This window comes from Oncorhynchus keta, chromosome 4 (assembly GCF_023373465.1).
Source record: "Oncorhynchus keta strain PuntledgeMale-10-30-2019 chromosome 4, Oket_V2, whole genome shotgun sequence".
Classification (NCBI taxonomy): Eukaryota; Metazoa; Chordata; class Actinopteri; order Salmoniformes; family Salmonidae; genus Oncorhynchus; species Oncorhynchus keta.
Genome location: NC_068424.1, coordinates 66,239,000 through 66,266,868, shown reverse-complemented (window position 1 = coordinate 66,266,868; position 27,869 = coordinate 66,239,000). Strand labels below are relative to the sequence as shown.

At 40.8% G+C, this 27,869-nt stretch overlaps 1 protein-coding gene and 1 long non-coding RNA gene across 6 annotated transcripts; one reads left to right on the top strand and one right to left on the bottom strand.

The window, feature by feature from the left end:
• On the bottom strand, window positions 1-27,869 carry LOC118380934 (NXPE family member 3-like). 5 transcript variants are annotated; one of them, XM_052513068.1, is made up of 7 exons: window positions 27,553-27,659; window positions 24,427-24,562; window positions 14,656-14,732; window positions 6,323-7,095; window positions 1,653-1,720; window positions 977-1,183; window positions 1-736 (listed from the first exon to the last, which is right to left on the bottom strand). In XM_052513068.1, exons 3-7 carry the CDS (start codon window positions 14,719-14,721, stop codon window positions 204-206), a joined length of 1,647 nt encoding a protein of 548 aa, XP_052369028.1. In that variant the 5' UTR covers window positions 14,722-14,732; window positions 24,427-24,562; window positions 27,553-27,659; the 3' UTR covers window positions 1-203. The 5 variants fall into 5 exon arrangements, with proteins under 5 accessions (XP_052369028.1, XP_052369026.1, XP_052369021.1 ...); XM_052513066.1 differs by lacking the exon at window positions 24,427-24,562 and adding an exon at window positions 15,696-16,029 and having other exon boundaries at window positions 27,553-27,652; XM_052513061.1 differs by lacking the exon at window positions 24,427-24,562 and having other exon boundaries at window positions 27,553-27,679.
• Window positions 12,469-13,724, top strand: LOC127927244 (uncharacterized). Its single transcript, XR_008126668.1, has 2 exons — window positions 12,469-13,266; window positions 13,685-13,724. It is a non-coding gene; the product is annotated as an uncharacterized LOC127927244 (long non-coding RNA).

Below are 27,869 nucleotides of genomic sequence, written 5' to 3'. Positions count from 1 at the left end.
TTCATAGTTAAAGTAGTTTTTATTTTAAAATATGGCCAGTTAGAAAAGCTTTTACATTAATTTTGAATAAGGCAAACAGTTTTTAAAGGAATTATCTTCCTAACATTACAATCCCTTTTCCAATATACTGTAGAATCCTTTCGGAGACAGCATTTTGTATACAGTAAGGCACAATGTTATTACAGGCATGACTACAACATTTTTCACTGTGGACAAACAAAGGACAAGAAGAGATCCACTTCATTTTGGATCACCACAGAGGGCGGGTGAATGTTGTCCGGAGAATAGTGGCAGGAGGTCATCTGCCAAACGTCGATGAGGACCAGAGGCAAGTCCTTGAATATTTCCCTGAGTGCCATGTCGAGCTGCCAGGAGAGCCAGTCGCTGCCATACACATCCTTGTAGCCCGTGTTAGCTGACTTGATCACTACCAGAGTAGTGGGAGATCGTCTTAGGAGCGATGCCACAGCCCTACGGATGACGACCAGACGGTGTGCGTACATAGCCAGTGGGTACGTGGTGAAATGAGCCCAGATGGTGAAGACGACTACAGAGTGTGCACCCCCTGCCATATCCTCCAACTCCCTGGCGATGTAGTGAAGGTCAGCCCAGGGGGTCTTGCTTGTCCGTATAGGTATCCCATGGGCCCGCCAGATAATACGGGTGTTGGACTGGGTGTCGACTGCCTCAAAGGGGCCCGATTTGCTTGATGTGTGAAGGTTCAGGCGTTTCAATGCTGCAGAAGGATCATACGTTTAATGCAAATTCGGACAAACCATGTGCTGGGATATGCATTAAAGAAAGAAGTTCTTGCCGTTTTGCTGTATACCATGACTTACATGGGTGTCTTTGCATTCAACAATACCAGTTACATAATTGCCTGGCCAAAGCTTTATTAACCCATGTAAACCCATTTGAACACATGGACTTGACTACAAACATTAACATAATAAACTGATTACAAATTATATCATACTTGGCACAGTTTCCTCCAGGTAGTCGAACCACTGACGGAGAGTGGAGTCACCCATCATAAGGATCTGTTTGTCCTTCAGGCATCCAGATATCAGTTTAGCTGAGGGAAAGGATTTTGAGTCACACACCAGGGATGTCCAGTGATCCTGGAGGTAGAATCCAGCTGGTACTGAGGTGTGCAAACCAGGACGGCATTTTGTTTGTGATCCTAGAGAGAGAAGAAAATACTTTCAGGCCTATGTTAGAACAACATGGGGTTAATAGATAACAGTGGGTTAATAATTAATCATATGCTTTAGGTTAAAGTATGTGATTAATTTGAAATGTTTTTATATATCCTCATTTTGACATTCATTGTGATAATCCCACAACTAATCATGTGATTAATTTAAATGTTTTTAATATCATCTATGAATATAAATGATTCAAATGAGATAGATTAAACAACTAATGTAACGTCGTCAAAACAAATTGTACTGGCAAAGGACTTGCATCACCTTGAAGCAACCATTGTGGTTATGTCTTCATATTTTTTTTTTCTGAAAGTCAAAGCTGTGAGAAACAAACAGATGTCTCTGCAAAAGTCTTGTGAGTTGCAATCAATTAGCTAGGCCTATGTCAGACTTGGCTGTTGGTTCATAAGTTTAGCAAAGGAGAAGTAGTTTGGAACAACTTACGGATTTCAGTGTCCTGTTGCTGGACATCGATAGCTGAATCGTCACCTGGTACAATAATGTTCGTGGAACTGCAGAGAAGAAGGAAGTTTACAATAATTTCAAACGTTGTTTACAAGTAACCAAAAGTGTTTTACTACATGGCTGCTGTGCCATATGTTTCAACATCTTTGCTGCAAGAAACGTTTCATGTTTCACACCAGGGCCTCCAGAGTTCCACATGCAATACTCAATCTGAGACAGCCATCAATACTACACACCGAATTACAGAACAATTCAATAGTTATGATGTTTAAGTTCAATGTACTCTCACCTAAAGTCCTCTCTATCATCAGTAATGGTTCAATTAATATATATATATATAAAATAATGGTTTCAATCACTAACGGTTGAATGTGGGCTGGTCTGACCTAATTCACTTAAGATACATTTTCCCAAATATTTACATTTTGTGTTGTTCCTAAAAGTATTGAGATATTTCCTACACATTCCCAGCCTCATTTTATGCCATGCTTATTTGACTGTACAGCAGTGAGCAAAATGGGACCTGCAATTTAATGACGCCATCACATTGTAGTCCTGAGATGATTAAAAGATAATTCTACATAGAGTCATTTTCGGCATCAAATGGGAAACCGTCCAAGCAAATCAGACTGTAATACATTACAAATGATCATTAACCTCGACAGGATTGATGGTCCCCCTCGTGACGGTTGAGATAACGTAGGCTAATGCAATTAGCATGAGATTGTAAGTAACAAGAATATTTCTCAGGACATAGACGTATCTGATATTGGCAGTTAGATTAACAAGAATTTAAACTAACTGCACTGTCCAATTTATAGTAGCTATTACAGTGAAAGAATACCATGCTATTGTTTGCAGAGAGTGCAGTGAGAAACTGAAAAAGTTATTAATAAACCAATTAGGCACATCTGGGCAGTATTGATACCCCATTTTGAACACAATTGCAATGGTTCATTGGATCAGTCTAAAACTTTGCACATACACTGCTGCCATCTTCTCTTGCATTTCAAAGATGGTAAAACATTTTAAAAAGCGCATGGTCTTTTGGTATTATCTTTTATCGAATCTAATGTGTTATATTCTCTAACATTCGTTTCACATTTCCACAAATTTCAAAATGTTTCCTTTCAAATGGTGACAATAATATGCATATCCTTGCTGCAGGTCCTGAGCTACAAGGCAGTTAGATTTGGGTATGTCATTTTAGGTGAAAATTGGGGGAAAAAGGGACCGAACCTTAAGAGGTTTTTAAGCAAAGGGCCTTGGTAACTACATTCCATTCATCTCATATCAGTCCACATACAGTAATACACTACCGTTCAAAAGTTTGGGGTCACTTAGAAATGTCTTTGTTTTTGAAAGAAAAGCACATTGTTTGTACATTAAAATAACATCAAATTGATCAGAAATACAGTGTAGACATGATTAATGTTGTAAAGGACTATTGTAGCTGGAAACAGCAGATTGTTTTATGGAATATCTACATAGGTGTACAGAGGGCCATTATCAGCAACCATCACTCCTGTGTTCCAATGGCACGCTGTGTTAGCTAATCCATGTTTATAATTTTAAAAGGCTAATTGATCATTAGAAAACCTTTTGCAATTATGTTAGCACAGCTGAAAACTGTTGTGCTGATTAAATAAGTAATAAAACTGGCATTCTTTAGAGAAGTTGAGTATCTGGAGCATCAGCATTTGAGTGTTTGATTACAGGCTCTAAATGGCCAGAAACAAATAACTTTCTTCTGAATCTCGTCAGTCTATTCTTGTTCAGAGAAATTAAGGCTATTCCATGCGAGAAATTGCCAAGAAACTGAAGATCTCGTACAACGCTGTGTACTACTTCCTTCACAGAACAGCACTAACCAGAATAGAAAGAAGAGTGGGAGGCCCCGGTGCGCAATTGAGCAAGAGGACAAGCACATTAGAGTGTCTAGTTAGAGAAACAGACGCCTAACAAGTCGTCAACTGGCAGCTTCATTAAATAGTACCCGCAAAACACGTCTCACGGTCAACAGTGAAGAGGCGACTCTGGGATGCCGGCCTTCTAGGCAGATTTGCAAAGGTTTTCGGATCACAAAGAAGAACATCCGTGAGACGCAGAACAAATGAAAAGATGCTGGAGGAGTGCTTGACGCCATCTGTCAAGCATGGTGGAGGCAATGTGATGGTCTGGGGGTGCTTTGGTGGTGGTAAAGTGGGAGATTTGTACAGGGTAAAAGGGATCTTGAAGGAAGGCTATCACTCCATTTTGCAATGCCATACCCTGTGGACGGCGCTTAATTGGAGACAATTTCCTCCTACAACAGGACAATGACCCAAATCACAGCTCCAAACTACGCAATAACTATTTAGGGAAGAAGGCGTCAACTGGTATTCTGTCTATAATGGAGTGGCCAGCACAGTCCCCGGATCTCAATCCTATTTCACTGTTGTGGGAGCAGCTTGACCGTATGGTATGTAAGAAGTGTGCATCAAGCCAATCCAACTTGTGAGGTGTTTCAGGAAGTATTGGGTGAAATCTCTTCAGATTACCTCAACAAATTGACAACTAGAATGCCAAAGGTCTGCAAGGTTGTAATTGCTTCAAATGGAGGATTCTTTGACATAAGCACAGTTTGAAGGACACAATTATTTCAATTTGTAAAAAAAAATCATGATTTATAACCTTGTCAATGTCTTCACTATATTTTCTATTAATTTTGCAACTCATTTCATGCATGTTTTCATGGAAAACAAGGACATTTCTAAGTGACCCCAAACGTTTGAATGGTAGTGTACAATGACGTATCCTACTGGCTACATTCAATGTCACTAAAGAATGAATTGAAATTATCTACATTTGTTCTTTATTAAAAGAACTATAGAAGTTTTATGTATTATTAATAATAAATATATACCTATGTATTGTAGTTCACAGCTCAATTGAAAGTGACACACAAAGCAATACACAAAAGTACTGTATACTGTTGTAATGGTTTTCCTCCTCTTCGTCTGAAGAGGAGAGGCGAGAAGGATCTGAGGACCAATATGCTTCGTGGTAAGTGTCCATGGTTGTTTATTTAAACACATAAACTGAACATTCCATACAAAAACCAACGTAACGTGAATAACCAAAACCGAAAACAGTACCGTGTGGTGTAAAACACCTCAATGCCTCTTAAAGTAGGGCACCTAATGGTAGATGGGTAATAAAAAAATGCATGGTCCATGGTGAAGTTAACAATTAAACTTTGGATGGTGTATCAATACACCCAGTCATTACAAAGATACAGTTGTCCTTCATGCCAATGGTGACTTTAAAACAGTTAGAGTTTAATGGCTGTGATAGGACAAAACTGAGGATGGATCAACAACATAGTAGTTGCTCCACAATACCAACCTAATTGACAGAGTGAAAATAAGGAAGCCTGTACATTATTAAATATTCCAAAAACATTCATCCTGTTTGCAACAAGGCACTAAAGTAATACTGCAAAGCAATTACATTTTTGTCCTGAATACAAAGTGTTATGTATAGGTAAAATCCAAAACATTACTGAGTACCACTCTCCATATTTTCAAACATAGCGGTGGCTGCATCATGTTATGGGTATGCTTGTAATCATTAAGCCCTGGGGAGCAGTGGTGAAAAAAGTACCTAAATGTCATACTTGAGTAAAAGTAAAGATGCCTTAATAGAAAATGACTCAAGTAAAAGTAAAATTCAACAAGTAAAACACTAATTGATTATAAGTCTAAAGGTTTTGTTTTAAATATACTTAAATATCAAAAGTAAGTGTAATTGCTCAAATATATTTAAGTATCAAAAGGTAAAGTATAAATTATTTAAATGAACTTATATTAAGCAAACCAGACGACACCGTTTTCTTGTTTAAAAAAAAATGTACGGATAGCCAGGGGCACACTCCAACACTCAGATATAATTTACAAATGAAGCATTTGTGTTTAGTGAGTCCACCAGATCAGAGGCAATAGGGATGACCAGGGATGTTCTCTTGAGAAGTGCATGAATTGGACCACTTTCCTGTCCTGCTAAGGAGTACTTTTGGGTGTCAGGGAAAATGTATGGAGTAAAAAGCACATTATTTTCTTCAGGAATGTCAAAAACATATATCGTAAAAATAACTGCTGGAGAGTCCTTAACCAAACAGAATGGATCTGAGCACAAGAAAAATCCTAGAGATAAACCTGGTTCAGTCTGTTTCCAACAGACACTGGGAAATTCACCTTTCAGCAGGACAATAACCTAAAAAACAAGGCCAAATATATACTGGAGTTGCTTACCAAGAAGACAGTGAATGTTCCTGAGTGGCCGAGTTACAGTTTTGACTTAAATCTGCTTGAAAATCTATGGCAAGACTTTTAAAGGGTTATCTAGCAATGATAAACAACCAATTTGACAGAACTTGAAGAATTCTGAAAAGAATAATGGGCAAATGTTGCACAATTCAGGTGTGGAAAGCTTACCCAGAATGGGTGTGAATCTTACATAAATTACATTTCATGTTTTCACTTTGTCATTATAGGGTGTTGTGTGTAGACGGGTCAGAAAACAAATCCATTTCGAATTTAGTCTGTAACAAAAAAAAATGGAATAAGTCAAGGGGTATGAATATTTTCTGAAGACACTGTATCTACTACCTCTTTAGAAGGGTCGTCTCCACCTTGGAGAGTACTGCCTGGTAACCGCCCATGCTGTGGTAGGTCAAAGCATGGCAAGGCAGGGAAGATGGCCGACGACAGAACCACGTCTCCCCAGTGACTGGCTCTCTGTACTCACAGCAACACTGTGACTCGTTCCCCACCAGCCTAGGACTTCTCTGGGCATTGCACATCACCGTTTCCTGCTTGCCACCCTCCTCAAAGTAGCCATGGAAGTAGACCTTATCTGGGTCCTGTTCCCTTTGCCTACACAGTACCTGCACGGCCTCGCTAGAGTGCACTAAGCGGATGGACACCTTGGCAGGTCCGGGCCAAAGCAGGACCAGACGGGCAGTGTAGGTGCCATTAAAGTGGTCTGTTACAGCTCCATAAGAACTGGCCTTAAGTTCCGAGTTAAACAACTTGGCCTGAAAAAAGTCCCCTCCATAGGTTTTTATCCTGTTTTTAGTATCTCTAGCTATCAAAATCACATCTATAAACCCTCCAACTGTGTGGATTGAATTGGGGTTGACAACAGAGAATGAGCACTTAGTGGGGTTTGTGACCTCATCTATGGATAAGGGGACAACAGGGGGTAATGACCATTGTAGCTCTTTGAGCAGAGATTCCCATTCCTCTTTACTTATTAAGGAGTCATTGGTTGGTGTAAATGTCCTGTTGGTGATTCCACTATGACTTGTGAAGGTAGAGTGGTTGTATTTGAGATGATTGGATGGTGACACATTCAGCAGGCACTGGTTGAATTGACATACCTAAAGTGAGACAAAGAGACAATCTGTTTATCACCAAACAAACTATTGACCTAATACTTGACTAAAGCCTAGAGGCACATATAAAGTGTACCTTAATACCTCTTGAGCTTAGTATAGCTGTCTTACCCCATCAAAACCCCAAACACAGTGCATTCGGAAAGTATTCAGACGTCTGGACCTTTTCCACATTTTGAGCCTTCTAAAATTGATTAAATTGTTATATTCCCTCAATCTACACACACAATACCCCATATTGACAAAGCAAAAACAGGTTTGGAGATTTTAGCAAATGTATTAAAATTAAAAACTGAAATATAACATTTACATAAGTTTTCAGACACTTTATACTCAGTACTTTTGTTGGAGCACCTTTGGCAGGGATTACAGCCTCAAGTCTTCTTGGGTATGACGCTAGAAGCTTGGCACACCTGTATTTGGGGAGTTTCTCCCATTCTTCTCTGCAGATTCTCTCAAGCTCTGTCAGGTTGTATGGGGAGCGTTGCTGCACAGCTCTTTTCAGGTCTCTCCAGAGATGTTCAATTGGGTTCAAGTCCGGGCTCTGGCTCCTCAAGGACACTCAGAGACTTGTCCCAAAGCCACTCCTGTGTTGTTTTGGCTGTGTGCTTAGGGTCATTGTCCAGTTGGAAGGTGAACATCTACCCCAGTCTGAGCTTCTGAGTGCTCTGGAGCAGGTTTTCATCAAGGATCTCTTTACTTTGCTCCGTTCATCTTTCCCTCAATACTGACTAGTCTCCCAGTCCCTGCAGCTGAAAAACATCCCCACACCACGATGCTGCCACCACGCTTTAATTGAACCTTTATTTAGCTAGGAAAGTCAGTTAAGAACAAATAATTTTTTACAATGATGGCCTACCGGGGAACAATGGGTTAACTGCCTTGTTGAGGGGCAGAATGACAGATTTTTACCTTGTCAGCTCGGGGATTCAATCCAGAAACCTTTCAGTTACTGGCCCAACACTCTAACCACTAGGCTACCTGCCACCTTAGGGATGGTGCCAAGTTTCCTCCAGACGTGATTGTGCTGCCATCCTGTTAGAAGATATCAGATTATTTTATTACAATGGTTAAATTGGATTTTCATTGTGTTCAATGGTGTTATTTGCCCCCTAGTGGCGCTTTCTGGTACTTAGAAAGTCAACGCAAACGGAAGTTCAGAATTTGTTTTGCACGCATAGAAGCAGCTACAAACAACGCTACGGTGCAGGTCTTTCAATGTAGTTATTTCTTGTCACGCTTCAGCCTTGGAAAAATATTTGTTTGTAAGTTCGATTCAAGCATTTAACTAATGATGATAATCTTGTTATTGATAGAGTTTCTTACATATCAATGTTGGTTGCATTTACTCACAAATTGCAATGCCTTTTGTGTATGTCGTTAGCTGTATTACTTTGCTCATACGTCATGCAAACGAATTGTAAAATATACAATACTGTAGTTTTGTTACTGTTTTTAGTGTAATATGCTTTGTTATTCTACATAGATGGTTATACATTATTAGAGTAATGAAAGGAGCAATCACCATATGGTTAACAATTAGCTATATGGTTTGGCATCATGCCAGATGCATGGTACCTTAGCGCGTGCTTTGTATTTATGCAACTTCAAATGTTTAATGTACAGCTACAGTATGTCGGTGTGAATTGAACACTAAAGTATATTCTTTTCTGTATTTTGCAGTTTCACAACAAACGTTTCAATATATTCATTCAAGAAAAGTCACGCCTTGGGAGTTTTATTGAAGACTTAGTTGTTAGCTATCTGTCTAGTTTTGCATGGGAACGCAACTCAAGGGCAGAATAGTGAAAAAACATCATCACAGCGGGCTCAAGCACAAGAATAACTGCACACGGTGGTTATGTTTCTACGTTCATCAGCCAACAAAGCCTCTTATCCTAGGGAAGACCAGCAGTCTACGATGCAACAACCAGAGCCAGGTGTTCAACAGAGAGAGATGGAAGAGCCTCTTCAGCACATTGGGACCAAGTCTCAATCTACAAGATCAAGGTCATCAAAACAGTCAAGCAGATCCTCAACGGCGAGTTCTGCAGCCGTCAAAGCACGCGCCAAGGCGGGAGGCAGCACGCGCACAAGTCTCTTATGCTGAGAAGGAAGCTTCTGTGATGAAACAAAAGGCAGAAATAGAGAAGCAAAAAGCTGACCTCGAGGCAACTTTATATGTTCTCCAAGTTGAGAGAGCAGCTGCTGCTGCGTTGGCTGAAGCTGCAGCCTTTGAAGAAGCTGTAGAATCAGAACGCAGAGAGCTTCGCAAAGAACTAGACACAGGGACACAGCCCTTAAGTCCAGTCCAACGTACATGTGAGTATGTGCAACAACATGCTAGGCCCTACTTTGCTGAACTTCCATTTGAAGTGGAGAAACAAGAGCTTAGTGTTGACCCAGCAACATGCCATAATCCAGTAAGTAGCAAACAACAGAACATGAGCAGAGACTCTCCGTTCAAAAGAAATGAACAGCAGCATGGTGGAAATGGAAAGCAAGCCCACTTCCAGTCACACACACACAACTTCCCTGAGTCACAAGTGGCACCAGACCTCATCAAGTACCTCCTACGACGTGAGATGGTGAGTTCGGGACTCCTGAAGTTTGATGATCGCCCTGAAAATTATTGGGCATGGAAAGCATCCTTTCTCAATGCGACCAGAGACTTGAATTTATCAGCCAGGGAAGAGTTAGATCTAATTACCAAGTGGCTAGGGGCAGAGTCGTCTGAGCAAGCAAACAGAATTAGATCTGTCCATATTTTCAACGCAACAGCAGGGCTTAACATGGTCTGGCAACGACTAGAAGAGTGCTATGGTACACCCGAAGTGATCGAGAATGCGCTGTTGAAGAAAATGGATGATTTTCCAAAACTGGCTAACAAAGACAATCACAAACTAAGAGAACTAGGTGACATTCTTCTCGAACTGGAGTGTGCTAAAGTAGAAGGGTACCTTCCAGGCCTCGCTTATCTGGACACATCTCGGGGGGTAAACCCTATTGTAGAGAAACTTCCATTCAGTTTACAAGAAAAATGGATAGCACAGGGATCCAAATATAAGGAGGACTATCGGGTAGCATTCCCACCATTCTCGTTCTTCTCAAGATTCATCAGGAACCAGGCGAAAATTAGAAATGACCCCAGCTTCACCCTCTACACCTCAACTAACCAGGTGTCCATGAAAAGTGAGAAACCTGCCAGGTACAGCAGCAAGACACCTGTGACTGTATACAAGACAGATGTGTCATCTGAGGCTTCAGACCACCAAACCAAACATAGTAAGACAAAGGTTGAAAACCCTGACCGTCACTGCCCAATACATAACAAGCCTCATCCTCTTAAAAAGTGTAGTGGGTTTAGATACAAAACTCTAGATGAGCGCAAATCATATCTCAAAGACAATGGCATTTGTTTCCGATGTTGTGGGACAACTCAGCACAGAGCTAAAGACTGTAAGGTTTCAATCAAGTGCTCTGAGTGCGACAGCGACAGGCATCTTGCTGCTCTGCATCCAGGCCCAGCCCCTACAAATACATACACTGCTACAGCAGAGACGGATAATGGCGGGGAGCAAGGTGACAATGCTCTTCTATCTGTCACCTCAAAGTGTACAGAGATCTGTGGTGAGGCAGTCAATCCAAGATCATGTTCGAAAATATGCTTAGTCAAAGCTTATCCGGCTGGGAAAAGAGAGAAAGCTGTCAAAATGTATGTAGTGCTTGATGAACAAAGTAACAATCTCTGGCCAAGACAGAGTTTTTCAGTCTCTTCAACATCAATGGCAACTCTGCTCCATACACCATGAAGACGTGTTCTGGGGTAACAGAGACTTCAGGCAGGAGAGCCGTCAACTTCATGGTGGAGTCTATAGATGGACACATGCAGCTCACTCTCCCTACTCTGATAGAGTGTGATAGGATGGAGATTCCCTCCCCCGACATTGCGTATCATCATCCCCATCTGCAACCAGTTATGGACAGAATTCCAGCTGTGGACCCAGACGCTCCCATCCTCCTACTCTTAGGACGAGACATCTTAAGGGTACACAAGGTACGAGAGCAAATCAATGGGCCCCACAACACTCCTTATGCACAGCGACTCGACCTCGGGTGGGTCATTGTGGGTGAGGTCTGTCTGGGAACGGCTCACCGAACAGCCAATGTTAACGTGTTCAGGACAAACATACTTCAAAATGGTCGCACATCCTATCTGAGCCCTTGCCCTGACATCATCCAGGTAAAAGAGAACTACAACAGCGTAGCTCAGAAACACATCTCTCCCTCTACAGTGCACTCGAGAGATCCAATCACAACTGTGAACACAGACAACCTGGGATGTTCCGTGTTCGACAAAACACAAGACGATGATAAACCAGCACCATCAGTGGAGGACAAAGCCTTCTTGGACATTATGGACAAACAGGTTTTCCAGGATGATGGAAACAACTGGGTGGCTCCATTACCCTTTCGCCCCACTAGACGTCGCCTTCCTAATAACAGGGAGCAGGCCATGAACCGTCTCACATCACTTCGCAGGACTTTAGACAAAAAGCCTGACATGAAGCGTCATTTTATTGACTTCATGCAAAAGATGCTGGATAACGACCAAGCCGAACCTTCACAGCCACTAGAGGGAGACAAAGAACGTTGGTATCTGCCCATATTTGGTGTTTACCATCCACAAAAGCCTGAACAAATAGGAGTAGTATTTGACTCCAGTGCTAAGTGTCAAGGCGTGTCACTTAACGATGTTCTGCTCAGTGGTCCAGACTTAAACAATACACTCTTGGGTGTCCTAATGCGTTTCCGCAAGGATTGCATTGCACTAACAGCAGATGTGCAACACATGTTTTACTGTTTTGGTGTACGTGAGGATCACAGAGATTACTTAAGGTTTCTCTGGTATGAAGACAACAACCCAGATAGAAACATAACTGAGTACAGGATGAAAGTCCATGTATTTGGGAACAGCCCTTCACCAGCCGTAGCCATCTACTGCATGAGACGAGCAGCGCTACAGGGTGAGAAGGAACACGGGTCAGAACCCAAGCAATATGTAGTGAGGAACTTCTACGTCGATGATGGTCTGACATCAGTAGCTACTACAGAAGAAGCTATCAATATTCTAAGAAAAACACAAGCAATGTTGGCGGAGTCCAACATGAAACTACACAAGATTGCATCCAATAGCAAAACAGTTATGGAAGCCTTCCCTATGGAGGACCGTGCGAAACACTTAAAAGATCTGGACCTAGGAGTGGATCCTCTCCCCTTTCAACGGAGTCTGGGACTTTCCTGGAACCTGAAACAGACAGCTTCTCATTCCAGGTGTCCCACAATGAGAAGCCTTTTACTCGGAGAGGCATCCTGTCCACAGTGAATAGTCTTTATGACCCCTTGGGTTCGTGGCTCCAATAACAATGCAAGGTAAAGCCTTAATCAGAGAACTCTCTTCTGATCAGAGTGAGTGGGATGTCCCTCTTCCAACAGAAAAAGAAGAGAAATGGAAACAGTGGAAGCAAGTCCAGTGTCTCGCTGACACCTTTTGGAAAAGGTGGAGACAGGAGTTCCTGACAACGCTGCAGAGACGCAGAAAATGGACAGCAGAAAAGCCAAATGTAAAAGTGGGAGATGTTGTCTTATTGAAAGACAGTCAGGCACACAGAAATGACTGGCCAGTCGGGCTTGTGGTCAAAACCTTTCCCAGTACTGACAAAAAGGTTAGGAAAGTAGAACTAAAAATTGTCAAGCAAGGAGCTGCTAAGGTGTTTCTGAGACCAATCTCAGAGATTGTTGTTCTTCTTTGTGAAGCATCCTAGAGACAAAAGATAAAAATAGATAGGACATTATTTGTTTCTTGATATGTTTTATTTCATAGTGGCACAATTTCATTATACCAGGCGGGGAGTGTGCTGCCATCCTGTTAGAAGATAACAGATTATTTTATTACAATGGTTAAATTGGATTTTCATTGTGTTCAATGGTGTTATTTGCCCCCTAGTGGCGCTTTCTGGTACTTAGAAAGTCAACGCAAACGGAAGTTCAGAATTTGTTTTGCACGCATAGAAGCAGCTACAAACAACGCTACGGTGCAGGTCTTTCAATGTAGTTATTTCTTGTCACGCTTCAGCCTTGGAAAAATATTTGTTTGTAAGTTCGATTCAAGCATTTAGCTAATGATGATAATCTTGTTATTGATAGAGTTTCTTACATATCAATGTTGGTTGCATTTACTCACAAATTGCAATGCCTTTTGTGTATGTCGTTAGCTGTATTACTTTGCTCATGCGTCATGCAAACGAATTGTAAAATATACAATACTGTAGTTTTGTTACTGTTTTTAGTGTAATATGCTTTGTTATTCTACATAGATGGTTATACATTATTAGAGTAATGAAAGGAGCAATCACCATATGGTTAACAATTAGCTATATGGTTTGGCATCATGCCAGATGCATGGTACCTTAGTGCGTGCTTTGTATTTATGCAACTTCAAATGTTTAATGTACAGCTACAGTATGTCGGTGTGAATTGAACACTAAAGTATATTCTTTTCTGTATTTTGCAGTTTCACAACATAAACGTTTCAATATATTCATTCAAGAAAAGTCACGCCTTGGGAGTTTTATTGAAGACTTAGTTGTTAGCTATCTGTCTAGTTTTGCATGGGAACGCAACTCAAGGGCAGAATAGTGATGCTTGGCTTTCAGGCCAAAGATTTCAATCTTGGTTTCATCAGACCAGAGAATCTGTTTCTCCTGGTCTGAGAGTCTTTAGGTGCCTTTTGGTCAACTCCAAACGGGCTGTCATGCCTTTTATTGAAGAGTGGCTTCCACCTGGCCAATTTATCATAAGGGCCCTCATGGTGGTGTGCTGCAAAACTGGAGCAGAACTGGAGCTCTGTCAGAGTGACCATCGGGTTCTTGGTCACCTCCCTGACCAAGGCTCTTCTCCCCCGATTGCTCAGTTTGGCCGGGCTGACAGCTCTAGGAAGAGTGTTGATGGTTCCAAACTTCTTCCATTTAAGAATGAAGGAGGCCACTGTGTTCTTGGGGACCTTCAATGCTGCAGATATTTTTTGTAATCTTCCCCAGATCTTTGCCTCAATTACAATCCTGTCTAGGAGCTCTACGGACAATTCCTTTGACCTCATGGCTGAGTTTTTGCTCTGACAGACTGTCAACTGTGGGACCTTATAAAGACAGGTGTGTGCCTTTCTAAATCATGTCCAATCAATTGAATTTACCACAGGTGGACTCCAACTTCAAGTTGTAGAAACATCTCAAGGATGATCGACGGAAAGGTGTTTCTGTGATTTATTTTTTGATCAATTTTCTAAAATGTTATGAGGCATTATGTGTAGATTGATGAGGATTTTCTTTATTTCATCAATTTTAGAATAAGGCTGTAACATAAAATGTGAAAAAAGGGAAAGGATCTGAATGCACTGTATAATCTTGCATCAATAATGCTGTCGTAAACAATGCATAGCTTTAAAATGATTAAAACAAAATACATTTTTTAAATTTTAGAACTTACAAATAAAACATAAATGCAGATCAATAGTATCAAAGCCAATATCAGTAGCTGAAGCAGTCTTCCCATCCTCCATATATCTGTTGGTAAATTAAAGAGAACATCGAAGTGAACTTGAGTACAGTAATAATAATAATAATAGTAGTAATAAATAATAATAATAGTATAATACTAGTATATAGTATAATAATAATAATAGTATAATAATAAATAATAATAGTAATAATAAACAGTTACAATTATACAAATATTAATGAAAATGTGTAAATTAATAGAATGACCTATAATGTAGGTCTGGTTTATTCTCAGAGGGGAAGCTGAATTTATCAAGTTCTCAGCAGGATTGATTGGGCAAATCAACAATATGCTTTGCTTTGTACTCGGACTCTGGAGAGAACTTCACTGCTAGAGAAACACGTGAGGATGGTGGACGCTAAAGTTAGCCATCTAGCTGACTGCATGCATTGTTTTGTCAACTTGCTGCTTGTCTGGTCACATTTTCAGTTCTGTTTGGTAAAGTCTACCACGAAATATTCTTGATCAAAATAGAGAGCTGCTAATTCAACGGTTGTTGCTAGCCTGCATGACGCTATACACTGCAGCTCGTGCTCGCACTGGAGGAGACGCAGATGGGCACCGTCTGGAGGCTTGATAGAGAGCAATAGTAATGGCATCTTTTTGTAGGCACTAACTCCGCCATAGCTCGTTGGCCAAAGCCAATTGGGAAATTAATTGTTTGGATGGTAAACACAGATTTAGGAGATCATCAGCTAACGTAAGTTTTTGTAAATCTTGATGCATTTATATAATCCGAAAATCACTTAAAGCAGAAAGGTTTCATAATTCATAAAAGTCATGTTAACTGACTGATATTATTGTTGTTCATTTTCTTGAAATATAAAGGCAAAACCTAGATTTGAGCCAATGTCATAATAGCTGAAACTTTAATTACTACAACCTTGTGAAAGTGACAAAGTGGGCCTCCCGAGTGGTGCAGCGGTACTTAGTCACTGCATCGCAGTGCTCGAGGCATCACTACATACCCGGGTTCGATTCCAGGCTGTGTCACAGCCAGCAGTGACCGTGAGATGGCATACAATTGGCCCAGCGTCGTCCGGGTTAGGGGAAGGTTTGGCTCGCTGTATTTCCTTGTCTTAGCGACTCCTTGTGGTGGGTCGGGTGCCTGCAAGAAGACTTCGGTCGCCAGGTGTATGCTGTTTCCTCCGACACATTGGTGCGGCTGGATTCCGGGTTAAGCGAGCAGTGTGTCAAGAAGCAGTGTTGCTTGAAAGGGTCGTGTTTCGGAGGATGCATGGCTCTCGACCTTTGCCTCTTCTGAGTCCGTACGGGAGATGCAGCGATGGGACTAGACTGAAACTACCAATTGGATATCATGAAAAATGGGTAAAAGCACAAAAGTGACAGATTTTTATTTGATCAAAAACAACTTTATATTGAAGGCTACTATTTCTTTTGTAACAGAGGCGGTTAATATAAGCCTTGCTGTCTGGCTGTCAGACCTCAACATCATTATGGATATATCCAAGTAAATACCAATAGAACAAAGCTCAAACAAACATAAATACAGCTAGTGTTTCATTCCAGGTGCAATGTTTGACATGACTGTGGTAACTGAAGTTTGCTAGCTAGCTTGCTAGCAAGTAACAATAACATTAGCAAAGATACTGGCAACTAACCCAAGATATCTCAACAGTGTCATATCCAATGGGAGGAAAAGAAGCATAGTGTGCAGAACAAGCAAGGAGGTGGGCAGAGCCAAGCAAGAGAGCGAGATCCTATTGGCACGTTTTAGCATGTATTTGCATATTTCCATCAGGGAACGCCTTCTCTGTGAAGTGCACGAGTGCAATAAATACATTCGCCCATGTACTCCTTTTAAACAACAAAAAAGTCCACAAAACTTAGTTCACACTGTTCGTAACAGAAAATAAAACTAAATTGAGATATAATGTTCCATTGACAAAAACATTTGTAGAACGTTGGCCAAGTTTCATCTACCTCCACCTTCTCCCTCTTCTCACTGCTGGACTTCCTCTCATTACCCTATTTGGTGGTGAGTTCTAAAGGGACATTTCTGATTTATACATCCTAAACCGATTCTAGATTTCATTTTGGAATGGAGATGTTTAATGTGAGGCTGTAAGGAGAGTTTACAGTCTAACCAGACACCTAGGTACTTGTATTTGTCCACATATTCTAAGTCAGAACCACCAGTAATGATGCTGGACGGAAGGTTTGGCAGCGATTGGTTTAGGTGCATGCTTTTAGTTTTACTTGCATTTAAGAGCAGTTGGAGGCCACAGGAGAGTCATATGGCATTGAAGCTCGTCTGGAGGTTAGTTAACACAGTGTCCAAAGAATGGCCAGAAGTATACAGAATGGTGTTGTTACATTTACATTACATTTAAGTCATTTAGCAGACGCTCTTATCCAGAGCGACTTACAAATTGGTGCATTCACCTTATGACATCCAGTGGAACAGCCACTTTACAATAGTGCATCTAACTCTTTTAGGGGGGGGGGTGAGAAGGATTACTTATCCTATCCTAGGTATTCCTTAAAGAGGTGGGGTTTCAGGTGTCTCCGGAAGGTGGTGATTGACTCCGCTGTCCTGGCGTCGTGAGGGAGTTTGTTCCACCATTGGGGGGCCAGAGCAGCGAACAGTTTTGAGTGGGCTGAGCGGGAACTGTACTTCTTGTTGTCTGCGTAGAGGTGGATCAGAGAATCACAAGCAGCAAGAGCGACATCATTGATGTGTACAAAGAAAAGAGTCAGCCCGAGGATTGAACCCTGTGGCACCCCCATAGAGACTGCCAGAGGTCCGGACAAGAGGCCCTCCGATTTGACACACTGAACTCTGTCTGAGAAGTAGCTGGTGAACCAGGTGAGGCAGTCATTTGAGAAACCAAGGCTGTTGAGTCTGCCGATAAGAATGTGGTGATTGACAGAGTCGAAAGCCTTGGCCAGGTCAATGAATACAGCTGCACAGTATATTGCCTCTTATCGATGGTGGTTATGATACCGTTTAGGACCATGAGCGTGGCTGAGGTGCACCCATGACCAGCTCGGAAAACAGATTGCATTGCGGAGAAGGTGTGGCTGGATTCAAAATAGTCGGTGATCTGTTTGTTAACTTGGCTTTCGAAGACCTTAGAAAGGAAGGGTAGGATAGATATAGGTCTGTAGCAGTTTGGGTCTAGATTGAGGGGGATGACCGCGGCAGCTTTCCAATCTTTGGGGATCTCAGACGATACGAAAGAGGTTGAACAGGCTAGTAATAGGGGTTGCAACAATTTAGGCAGATAATTGTAGGGTCCAGATTGTCTAGCCCGGCTGATTTGTAGGGGTCCAGATTTTGCAGCTCTTTCAGAACATCAGCTATCTGGATTTGGGTGAAGGAGAAATGGATGAGGCTTGGGCAAGTTGCTGTGGGGGGTGCAGGGCTGTTGACCGAGGTAGGGGTAGCCAGGTGGAAAGCATGGCCAGCCGTAGAAAAATGCTTATTGAAATTTTCAATTATCGTGAATGTATCGGTGGTAACAGTGTTTCCTAGCCTCAGTGCAGTGGGCAGCTGGGAGGGGGTGCTCTTATTCTCCATAGACTTTACAGTGTCCCAGAACCTTTTTGAGTTTGTGCTACAGGATGCAAATTTCTGTTTGAAAAAGCTAGCCTTTGGTTTCCGGACTGCCTGTGTATATTGCTTCCTAACTTCCCTGAAAAGTTGCAAATCGTGGGGGCTATTCAATGCTAATGCAGTACGCCACAGGATGTTTTTGTGCTGGTCAAGGGCAGTCAGGGCTGGAGTAAACTAAGGGCTATATCTGTTCCTGGTTCAATTTTTTTTGAATGGGGCATGCTTATTTAAGATGGTGAGGAGAGCACTTTTAAGGAATAACCAGGCATCCTCTGATGGAATGAGGTCCATATCCTTCCAGGTCGATTAGAAAGGCCTGCTCGCTGAAGTGTTTTAGGGAGTCTTTGACAGTGATGAGGGGTGGTCGTTTGACCGCAGGCCCATTACGGACACAGACAATGAGGCAGTGATCGCTGAGATCCTGGTTGAAGACAGCAGAGGTGTATTTGGAGGGCAGGTTGGTTAGGAGGATATCCATGAGGTTGCCCGTGTTAATGGATTTGGGGTTGTACCTGGTAGGTTCATTGATATTTGTGTGAGATTGAGGGTATCACACTTAGATTGTAGGATGGCCGGGGTGTTAAGCATGTCCCAGTTTAGGTCACCTAACAGCACAAGCTCTGAAGATAGATGGGGGGCAATCAATTCACATATGGTGTCCAAGGCACAGCTGGGGCCAGAAGGTGGTCTATAGCAAGCAGCAACAGTGAGAGACTTGTTTCTGGAAAGGTGAATTTTTAAAAGTAGAATCTCAAATTGTTTGGGCGCAGACCTGGATAGTAAGACAGAACTCTGCAGGCTTCGTCTGCAGTAGATTGCAACTCCGCCCCCTTTGGCAGTTCTATCTTGTCGGAAAATGTTATAGTAAGGGATGGAAATTTCAGGGGTTTTTATGGTCTTCCTAAGCCAAGATTCAGACACAGCTAGGACATCCGGATTGGCAGTGTGCTAAGGCATTGAATAAACAAATGTAGGGAGGAGGCTTCTAATGTTAACATGCATCAAACCAAGGCTTTTATGGTTACAGAAATCAACAGATGAGAGCGCCTGGGGAATGGGAGTGGAGCTCGGCACTGCAGGGTCTTGATTAACCTCTACATCACCAGAGGAACAGAGGAGGAGTAGGATAAGGGTACGGCTAAAGGCTATAAGAACTGGTCATCTAGTACGTTCGGAACAGAGAGTAAAAGGAGCAGGTTTCTGGGCATGGTAGAATAGATTCAAGGCATAATGTACAGACAAAGGTATGGTATGATGTGAATACAGTGGAGGTAAACCTATGCATTGAATAACGATGAGAGAGATAGTCTCTAGAAACATAATTTAAACCAGGTGAGGTCACCGCATGTGTGGGAGGTGGAACTAAAGTGTATTGAGCAGGGCTAGGGGCTCTACAGTGAAATAATGCAATAATAACTAACCAAAACAGCAATGGACAAGGCATATTGACAATAGGGATAGGCACGCATAGTCGAGTGATCATAGGGGTCCAGTGAGTGGCTCGGCGGGCCGGAGCTAGCAAAAGGGCCTTAGGGGACATCTCAAAATTAAGAGATATGCATGTCATAATTATGAGACACTAAATAATCATATCATGATACTCTAGTGGCCGTTCTAACAAGGAAAATAAATCTCTTCAAAAATAGAAGGCAGTCAGGAGGAGCCAAGATCAGGTGGGACAATTCTAGCCAATGAGAGGACAGATACGCGTGTGAACAACAGGCACAACCATTTCCACTAGTTACCACAGACAAAGTCTAGATTGTCTATATAATAAAAATTCTGGATAGAAATTATATCCAGGTGGAGCAGTCGGCAGTGCTCTGCTCAGCTGAGGCGGAGAAAATAGGATTCTGCTCTATTTTTGAAGTGATGCTGTTGTTGTTGACCAATCACAGGTGACAGTAGGAGTGAAGTTTTTTTAAAGTGGACCCTTGTCTCTTCTTTTTTAGTTTTGATGTTGAGTCTTTGCCGGACAAAGTGATGTTAGGATATGTAAGTTATCCTGTACGAGCTTTAGTGCCAAATACATTAAGTTATTACAGGTGTCAATCTTATGGGCAGTGTGGCAGCAGTGTGTAGGAGGGAGGTTCTTAGGTGTGAGAAGTGTGCAGAAGGGCATTAGACAAAGGAATGTGTAGCATTGGGGAAAGTAGTGTTATGTGTCAATTGTAGGGGTGCCCAAGGGGATCTGTACCAGTACAGAACGATAGGCCAACAACTGATATATGTTTCAGTAAGATTGGATTTTTAGCATTTATAGTACTGCAGGGATAGAACACAAGTCGCAGAAAATTGTTGTGGTGGCAGCTGCAGAGAGATATTTGGGTGTACGAGAAATTCAATCAGAAGAGTTACAGGGTGTGTTAAGTGGTGGTGTCCCATCCTTTCCGTGTTGTTGGCCTGAAATAGGACTAAATAGATTTCAATAATGGAGTAGGGTAGGGTTGTTTTTTATTTGTGAGCGTAGTGTTAGATGGTAGGGTATTTGCTTATTTATTTATTTTTTTCAAGCAAAGTATAAGGGAGTTGTGTTCCAGTCTTGTAGGTGGCGGTAATGCAACATTTATTGGATGCCAACCACGTTAAACCTCACCGAAGAAGACTAATCACAGTCGAAAACGTTGCATGGGTGGTGATATGTCAGCACCTATGTCCATCAGCAGGACCAGCTAACTTGCCCACTCTAGCTAGCTGGCTAACACTATCAGTGTACATTGTCACGTTTAACAATACAAATCTGTTTTGGATTAGTCATTTTGTTGCAGTTAAATACCTTTTTATGCATGCTTATGTTGTTAACGTAATACTTTTTTGCATGTTGATTTGTTTGTTAATTTCGTGGATTTGGTCACCTAGACCTGGGAACTCGGTGATATTCCGCTGACTGTATGAAAAGGTTTACATAAGGGCATTATCATCATTTTGACAATTTCACAGTAGGCTATTATTCCAAACACAAATTGTGGAAATACAGTTTGCTTCAACACACAATCTAAGATGGCGTAGCAGTCGGATGTGTGTTTGTCTTATCCCGTGTACATGGTCTGTTTTTCGTTTTTTCGTACAATTGAAGTCAGAAGTTTACATACTTAGGTTGGAGTCATTAAAACTCGTTTTTCAACCACTCCACAAATTTCTTGTTAACAAACTATAGTTTTGGCAAGTCGGTTAGGACATCTACTTTGTGCATGACACAAGTAAATTTTCCAACAATTGTTTACAGACAGATTATTTCACATATCGTAGCTGAATCAGAATTAGTTAGGTAACATTGATAAATAATATGTTTTATCTACTTTCATAATATGCTTCTCTAGGGAAAAGTCACTTGGGGCCCAGAGAGGGGAGAGGTCAGGCTTGTCCTTTACATGTCTGGTAATAGGCATAATATCAGAAAGGGAGAAGTCAGGTTTGAACATTGTCTTCATAATGAATATATCTGTGAAACCATGTGAAGGACTCCACTATGTCTGTACTCCAGTCACTCCCTCATTTTCCCATTGGGGGGAGGAGTATGGCAGTGTCTGGAAAACATTGTATGTCCCCTCACAAGTCGAAACTTGTCTTTCATAGTATATGACCTAGAGGCTCACTCCTCTCAGGGAGCTTGTCCAGAGGTGGGTTGTATTTGAGATGGGAGTATCTAGAATTGACATATGCCATTGGATGAGGTAATGTTTTGGTAATAGGAAGTACCAAGAACGAGAAGTAGAACCTTGTCTTAGAGAGCAAACTGAACGATAATTTATAGCTAATGCTATCTGGCTATGGGATACTCCTCTCTCAAGTAAAAGGCCTTTGTGCAGTTTTCCTATTACCTGTGGTTTGTCATGTCAACTAGGGGGTGGATCTTTGTTATAAAAGATCTCAGTTGCCATTATGTTGACACTCTCAGAATTCATTTATAGACACTGAATTGATCTGAGAGTCAAAGGGCTATGCTGAAGCTCATATTATTAAAAGATTAAGTTTAAAGTATAACTCTGACTTGTGTGTGGTTTGTAAACTCTCCTTTCACTTAGTACTATAGGAAATTACCACGACACACAATTCCAGTGGGTCAGAAGTTTACATACACTAAGTTGACTGTGCTTTTAAACAGCTTGGAAAATTCCAGAAAATTATGTCATGGCTTTAGAAGAGTCTGATAGGCTAATTGACCTCATTTGAGTCAATTGGATGTATTTCAAGGCCTACCTTCAAACTCAGTGCCTCTTTGCTTGACATCATGGGAAAATCAAAAGATATCAGCCAAGATCTCAGAAGAAAAAGTGTAGACCTCCACAAGCCTGGTTCATCCTTGGGAGAAATTTCCAAATGCCTGAAGGTACCACGTTCATCTGTACAAACAATAGTACGCAAGAATAAACACCATTGAACCACACAGCCGTCATACCGCTCAGGAAGGAGACGCGTTCTGTCTCCTAGAGATTAACATAATTTGGTGCGAAAAGTGCAACTCAATCCCAGAACAACAGCAAAGGACCTTGTGAAGATGCTGGAGGAAACAGGTGAAAAATGAATCTGTATCCACAGTAAAATGAGTCCAATATCTACATAATCTGAAAGGTCGTTCAGCAAGGAAGAAGCCACTGCTCCAAAACCACCATACGGTTTGCTGCACATGGGGACAAAGATCATACTTTTTGGAGAAATGTCCTCTGGTCTGATGAAACACAAATAGAACTGTTTGGCCATAATGACCATTATGACCATTATGTTTGGAGGAAAAGGGGGAGGCTTGCAGGCCAAAGAACACCATCCCAACCGTGAAGCACAGGGATGGCAGTATCATGTTGTGGGGGTGCTTTTGCTGCAGGAGGTACTGGTGCACTTCACAAAATAGATGGCTTCATGAGGTAGGAAATGTATGTGTATATATTGAAGCAACATCTCAAGACATCAGTCAGGAAGTTAAAGCTTGGTCGCAGATGGGTCTTCCAAATGGACAATGACCCCAAGCATACTTCCAAAGTTGTGGCAAAATGGCTTAACGACAACAAAGTCAAGGTATTGGCCATCACAAAGGCCTGACCTCAAACCTATAGAAAATGTGTGGGCAGAACTGAAAAAGCATGTGCGAGCAAGGAGGCCTACAAACCTGACTCAGTTACACCAGCTCTGTCAGGAGGAATGGGACAAAATTCACTCAACTGATTGTGGGAAGCTGGTGGAAGGCTACCCGAAACGTTTGACACAAGTTAAACCATTTAAATGCAATGCTACCAAATACTAATTGAGTGTATGCAAACTTCTGACCCACTGGGAATGTGATGAAAGAAGTAAGAGCTGAAATAAATAATTATCTCTGCTATTATTCTGACATTTCACATTCTTAAAATAAAGGAGTGATCTAACTGACCCAAGACAGGGAAGTTTTGTGAGGATTAAATGTCGGGAATTGTGAAAAACTGAGTTTAAATGCATTTGGCTAGGTGTATGTAAACTTCTGACTTCAACTGTATACACTACCTTTCAAAAGTTTGGGATCACTTAGAAATGTCCTTGATTTTGAAAGAAAAGCACATTTATTTGTCCATTTAAAATAACATTACATTGATCAGAAATACAGTGTAGACATTGTTAATGTTGTAAATGACTATTGTAGGTGGAAACTGCTGATTTCTTATGGAATATCTACATAGGCGTACAGAGGCCCATTACAAGCAACAAACACTCCTGTGTTCCAATGGCACGTCGTGTTAGCTAATCCAAGTTCATCATTTTAAGAGGATAATTGATCATTAGAAAACCATTTTGCAATTATGTTAGCACAGCTGAAAACTGTTGTCCTGTTTAAAGAAGCAATGTAACTGGCCTTCTTTAGACTAGTTGAGTATCTAGAGCATCAGCATTTGTGGGTGTGATTACAGGCTCAAAATAGCCAGAAACGTTAACAGTGAAGAGGCGACTCCAGGATGCTGGCCTTCTAGGCAGCATAAAACACCGAAAAATCTAGTTTGACTGCACTGGTTCTTTAAAGTAATCCAAAAAGAAATCATCTATTTTTTTCAAAAGTATCTGTCACCTGATTACAATCTTTTTGCTGGTTAAGTAATTGATTACTTTTAGGATTTTTTCAATCAAATTATACGTGTGTGTAATCAGTTACTCACCAACCCTGTTGACAGGAATAAATACTCAGTCACGTCTACCTGAAGCAAGGAATGAGGTCTCTGTAAATGTAGCCTATTGGGCAGGCTGTGCTGCAGCTGGTGCATGTTGGGATATGTCCTTGCCACTCCAGCATAGCTGTAATACATTTGCACTTCAAAAATACTTGTTCAAACTTGCTTTCTAGTAGGCAACCACCATGTCATAATGAAAGATGATGTTCAAACACTTTATGCTTGATTTGTTTGAATACAGGCTATATGGATTATATCTAAACATAACTAAACTTTCCTGTAAAATACAGTAAACAGAGCAATAAATCCCTCTGAAGAATGCAATCTTGCACCACTATGGGGCTTTAACAAAGTTTGCTATAGCCAATGCTTCATACTTCTGACAGTCCAAAGCAGTCCTTAAATCAAACTAGAGTATCATCAAGTCAACAATGAATCAAAAGGCGTTTATAGGCTATCTGAGAGTTTGTTCTTATTGGCCTTATTGGACAACAAAATACAAAGTGTACGAAATACCTTCAAAACTGTTACTGTTGGCTCTTATGCATATGGGCTGAACCACTATGATAGGCCTACTGAAGTAAATAATAATAAGGAAAACATAATGATGCATTAGATACATTAACCTAATATTAATATAGTTCTGATAATGACACTTCTTTTGTGAAGACTAAACCACCATAATTGTTATTTTACAATCATGTACTTAAATTACTCAAAACATACAAAACATTTAATTTAACACATCTCGACAATCTGGTACAAAAAAAAGTAGAGTACTGAGTAGTCTACAAACTCGGAAAGGTTAAGTCACTAGCTAAGTTTCCATGAACTTGTCCAGTGATTTTCTTTGTTCACATATAGAAAAGTCGCATATAGAAAATAAACTCGACAATTGTACATTTCCATTTAACCATCTTGTGTCGCAATGGCTATCTTTTATCGGTGCAATAAAAGACGATTAATTCCTCAATTAAATTGTAGGTGAACATATAGGCCTATGTAGGACCAAAGTGACAAATATGATGATTGAAAATAGTTTAAATGTTAGCTAGGCGGCTATTTCAGCGGCTGATTGACTGATGTGCTCTGTACAGCTCTGATTTCATTACAGGCGATACAGTTATTGTTGGAGCGAACCATTGAGGAAAGCTCAGCATTGCATGTAGATAGATTTGGCTGCTAGGCTGAAGTAGTAAGGACATGCACATTAAGAGAAGATGATATCCAGGCCATATGACACCCAGACCATAATCTATTTTTGAAAGAAAACATTAGCCAAGACCATACGTGCATTCATGACAGCTGAACGTGCGATGGTCAGCAGGATACAGGAAGAAGGATCTAGGCAAGATAACTGATGACTAACACGTAAAACATAAGCATGCAATATATACATTATTTTTAGAACATGGAAAGAGTTCTGCCATCGTTGTAACCAAAAGCAGATACTAAGGGGGAGTAACTTTATTTACATATGTGATGTACACAAATACTATGTATGTGAGAGTATATGAGACTTTTATCTCCCTCTCCAACTTCAAACATCAGCTATCCGAGCAGCTAACCGATCGCTGCAGCTGTACATAGTCTATAGGTAAATAGCTCACCCTTTTTCACCTACCTCATTCCCATACTGTTTTTATACTGTTTTTATTTATTTACTTTTCTGCTCTTTTGCACACCAATATCTCTACCTGTACATGCCCATCTGATCATTTATCACTCCAGTGTTAATCTGCAAAATTGTATTATTCGCCTACCTCCTCATGCCTTTTGCACACATTGTATATAGACTGCCCATTTTTTTCTACTGTGTTATTGACTTGCTAATTGTTTACTCCATGTGTAACTCTGTGTTGTCTGTTCACACTGCTATGCTTTATCTTGGCCAGGTCGCAGTTGCAAATGAGAACTTGTTCTCAACTAGCCTACCTGGTTAAATAAAGGTGAAATAAAAAAAATAAAAAAAAAATGTATAAAAGCAGAGCCAGTGCTAAGAAGCGGCGGGTATTCCGCGGACAAGTTCTTCTGAGAGTATTATATTTCTATAGACAGTATTATATTTCTGAAACAATTATCTACGACATTATTTCAAGGTAGGATTTCAACACTATTGAATGATTACAAATGTAACACTTTTAGAGCCCTTATATTAGCAAAAACTATAGTGTTGAATAATAATGAGGCGATTGAAGTGTTTCCATTACCCATTTAGGCCAATTGCGCAGTTTCATGTCTACGGTAGCCCGTAAAAGCCCGAACAGATATAATGCAAGAATTCAGTAATGTTTGCCATATTCTAATAATTATAATGTGCCAACGTATCGCCACGGTCCATGGCATGGTGAAACGTGCACTCCAGTAGATTGGAAACAATTGGCGAAGGAATTTCAGGCATTTTTGAAGGTTTGTACAATCCTTGTCCTGCAAATAAACATTATTTGTATAGTTGAATGTTTATTTCGCAAGCAGTAGGCATTTAAAATTAAATGTGAAGTGGAACGTTAAAGTTACGGTGACATAACGTACCCTAACCTTCAAAATGATTCGGCAATCAACATTTACTCGAAAAACACCGTTTCCACCATCAGTTGTCACAATAAAGAAAGTTCTACAAAACAAATATTCACCCCTGTGGAACGAATAAAAATGTTGTCTATCTTTAGAAGGTTTCTCCTACATCTGCCGCTTCAATTAGACTTTTATCGGATAAACCTGTGTCAATGGAAACAGGTCTAATGTAGGCTACATTCACTTTTTAGGTAACAAGACCAACAAATAATGAAAATTGTAGGTATCAAAAATATGAGGTAGGCCTACTGATTTCTATAATTCCATGCAAAATTAGGCTATGGCGTATTTTGATAATTGATTCATCTGGGTGGTTAATAACAGGCCGAAACCGTTACAATACCTTATTCAATGGATAAGCAGAGTGTAAATCATCAAATTAACCTTAGGAAAACGCTCCAGATCATACGTTAAATGATATCATTTTTCATGAAGTCTAGTAGCCTAACCCACAAAACGGATATGAAATAATATTCTCCATACACTCTCTAAAGTCTCATTTACTCACCAGGTATTATTTTGAAAATATATTGTACTTACAAGCGCATCTCCACAGAAATACCCTCTTGACGCACTCGTAGACGGTGCTGAATGGTTATCTCCTATAATGGCTTTCGACCATCTCTCCCCACCCAAACGAGTGTACCAACCTACAGCTATCCACCCTATGACTGTAGCTGAATTTAAGAAGGTCCAATGAAGCTGTTTTAATCTCATTATCTAATAACTTCTGGGAAAAATGTAATTGTTAAGTACCTTACTGTGATTGTTTTAAATTAAAATCGTTAAAACATATATAAACAAAAATAGATTGTTATCAAAGAGCAATTTCTCAAATTGAAATTTTCTAGGCCTGT

Bases quoted from the DNA above. Each gene is read 5' to 3' on its own strand.
- LOC118380934 (XM_035767895.2), bottom strand. From the start codon at position 27,729: ATGAGATTAAAACAGCTTCATTGGACCTTCTTAAATTCAGCTACAGTC. The intron at 7,096-27,552 runs GTAAGTACAATA...GTCTCACTTTAG, and splicing joins ATTTCTGTGGAGATGCGCTT to GTATGTCAATTCAACCAGTG. The intron at 737-976 runs GTATGATATAAT...ATCCTTCTGCAG, and splicing joins CCTGGAGGAAACTGTGCCAA to CATTGAAACGCCTGAACCTT.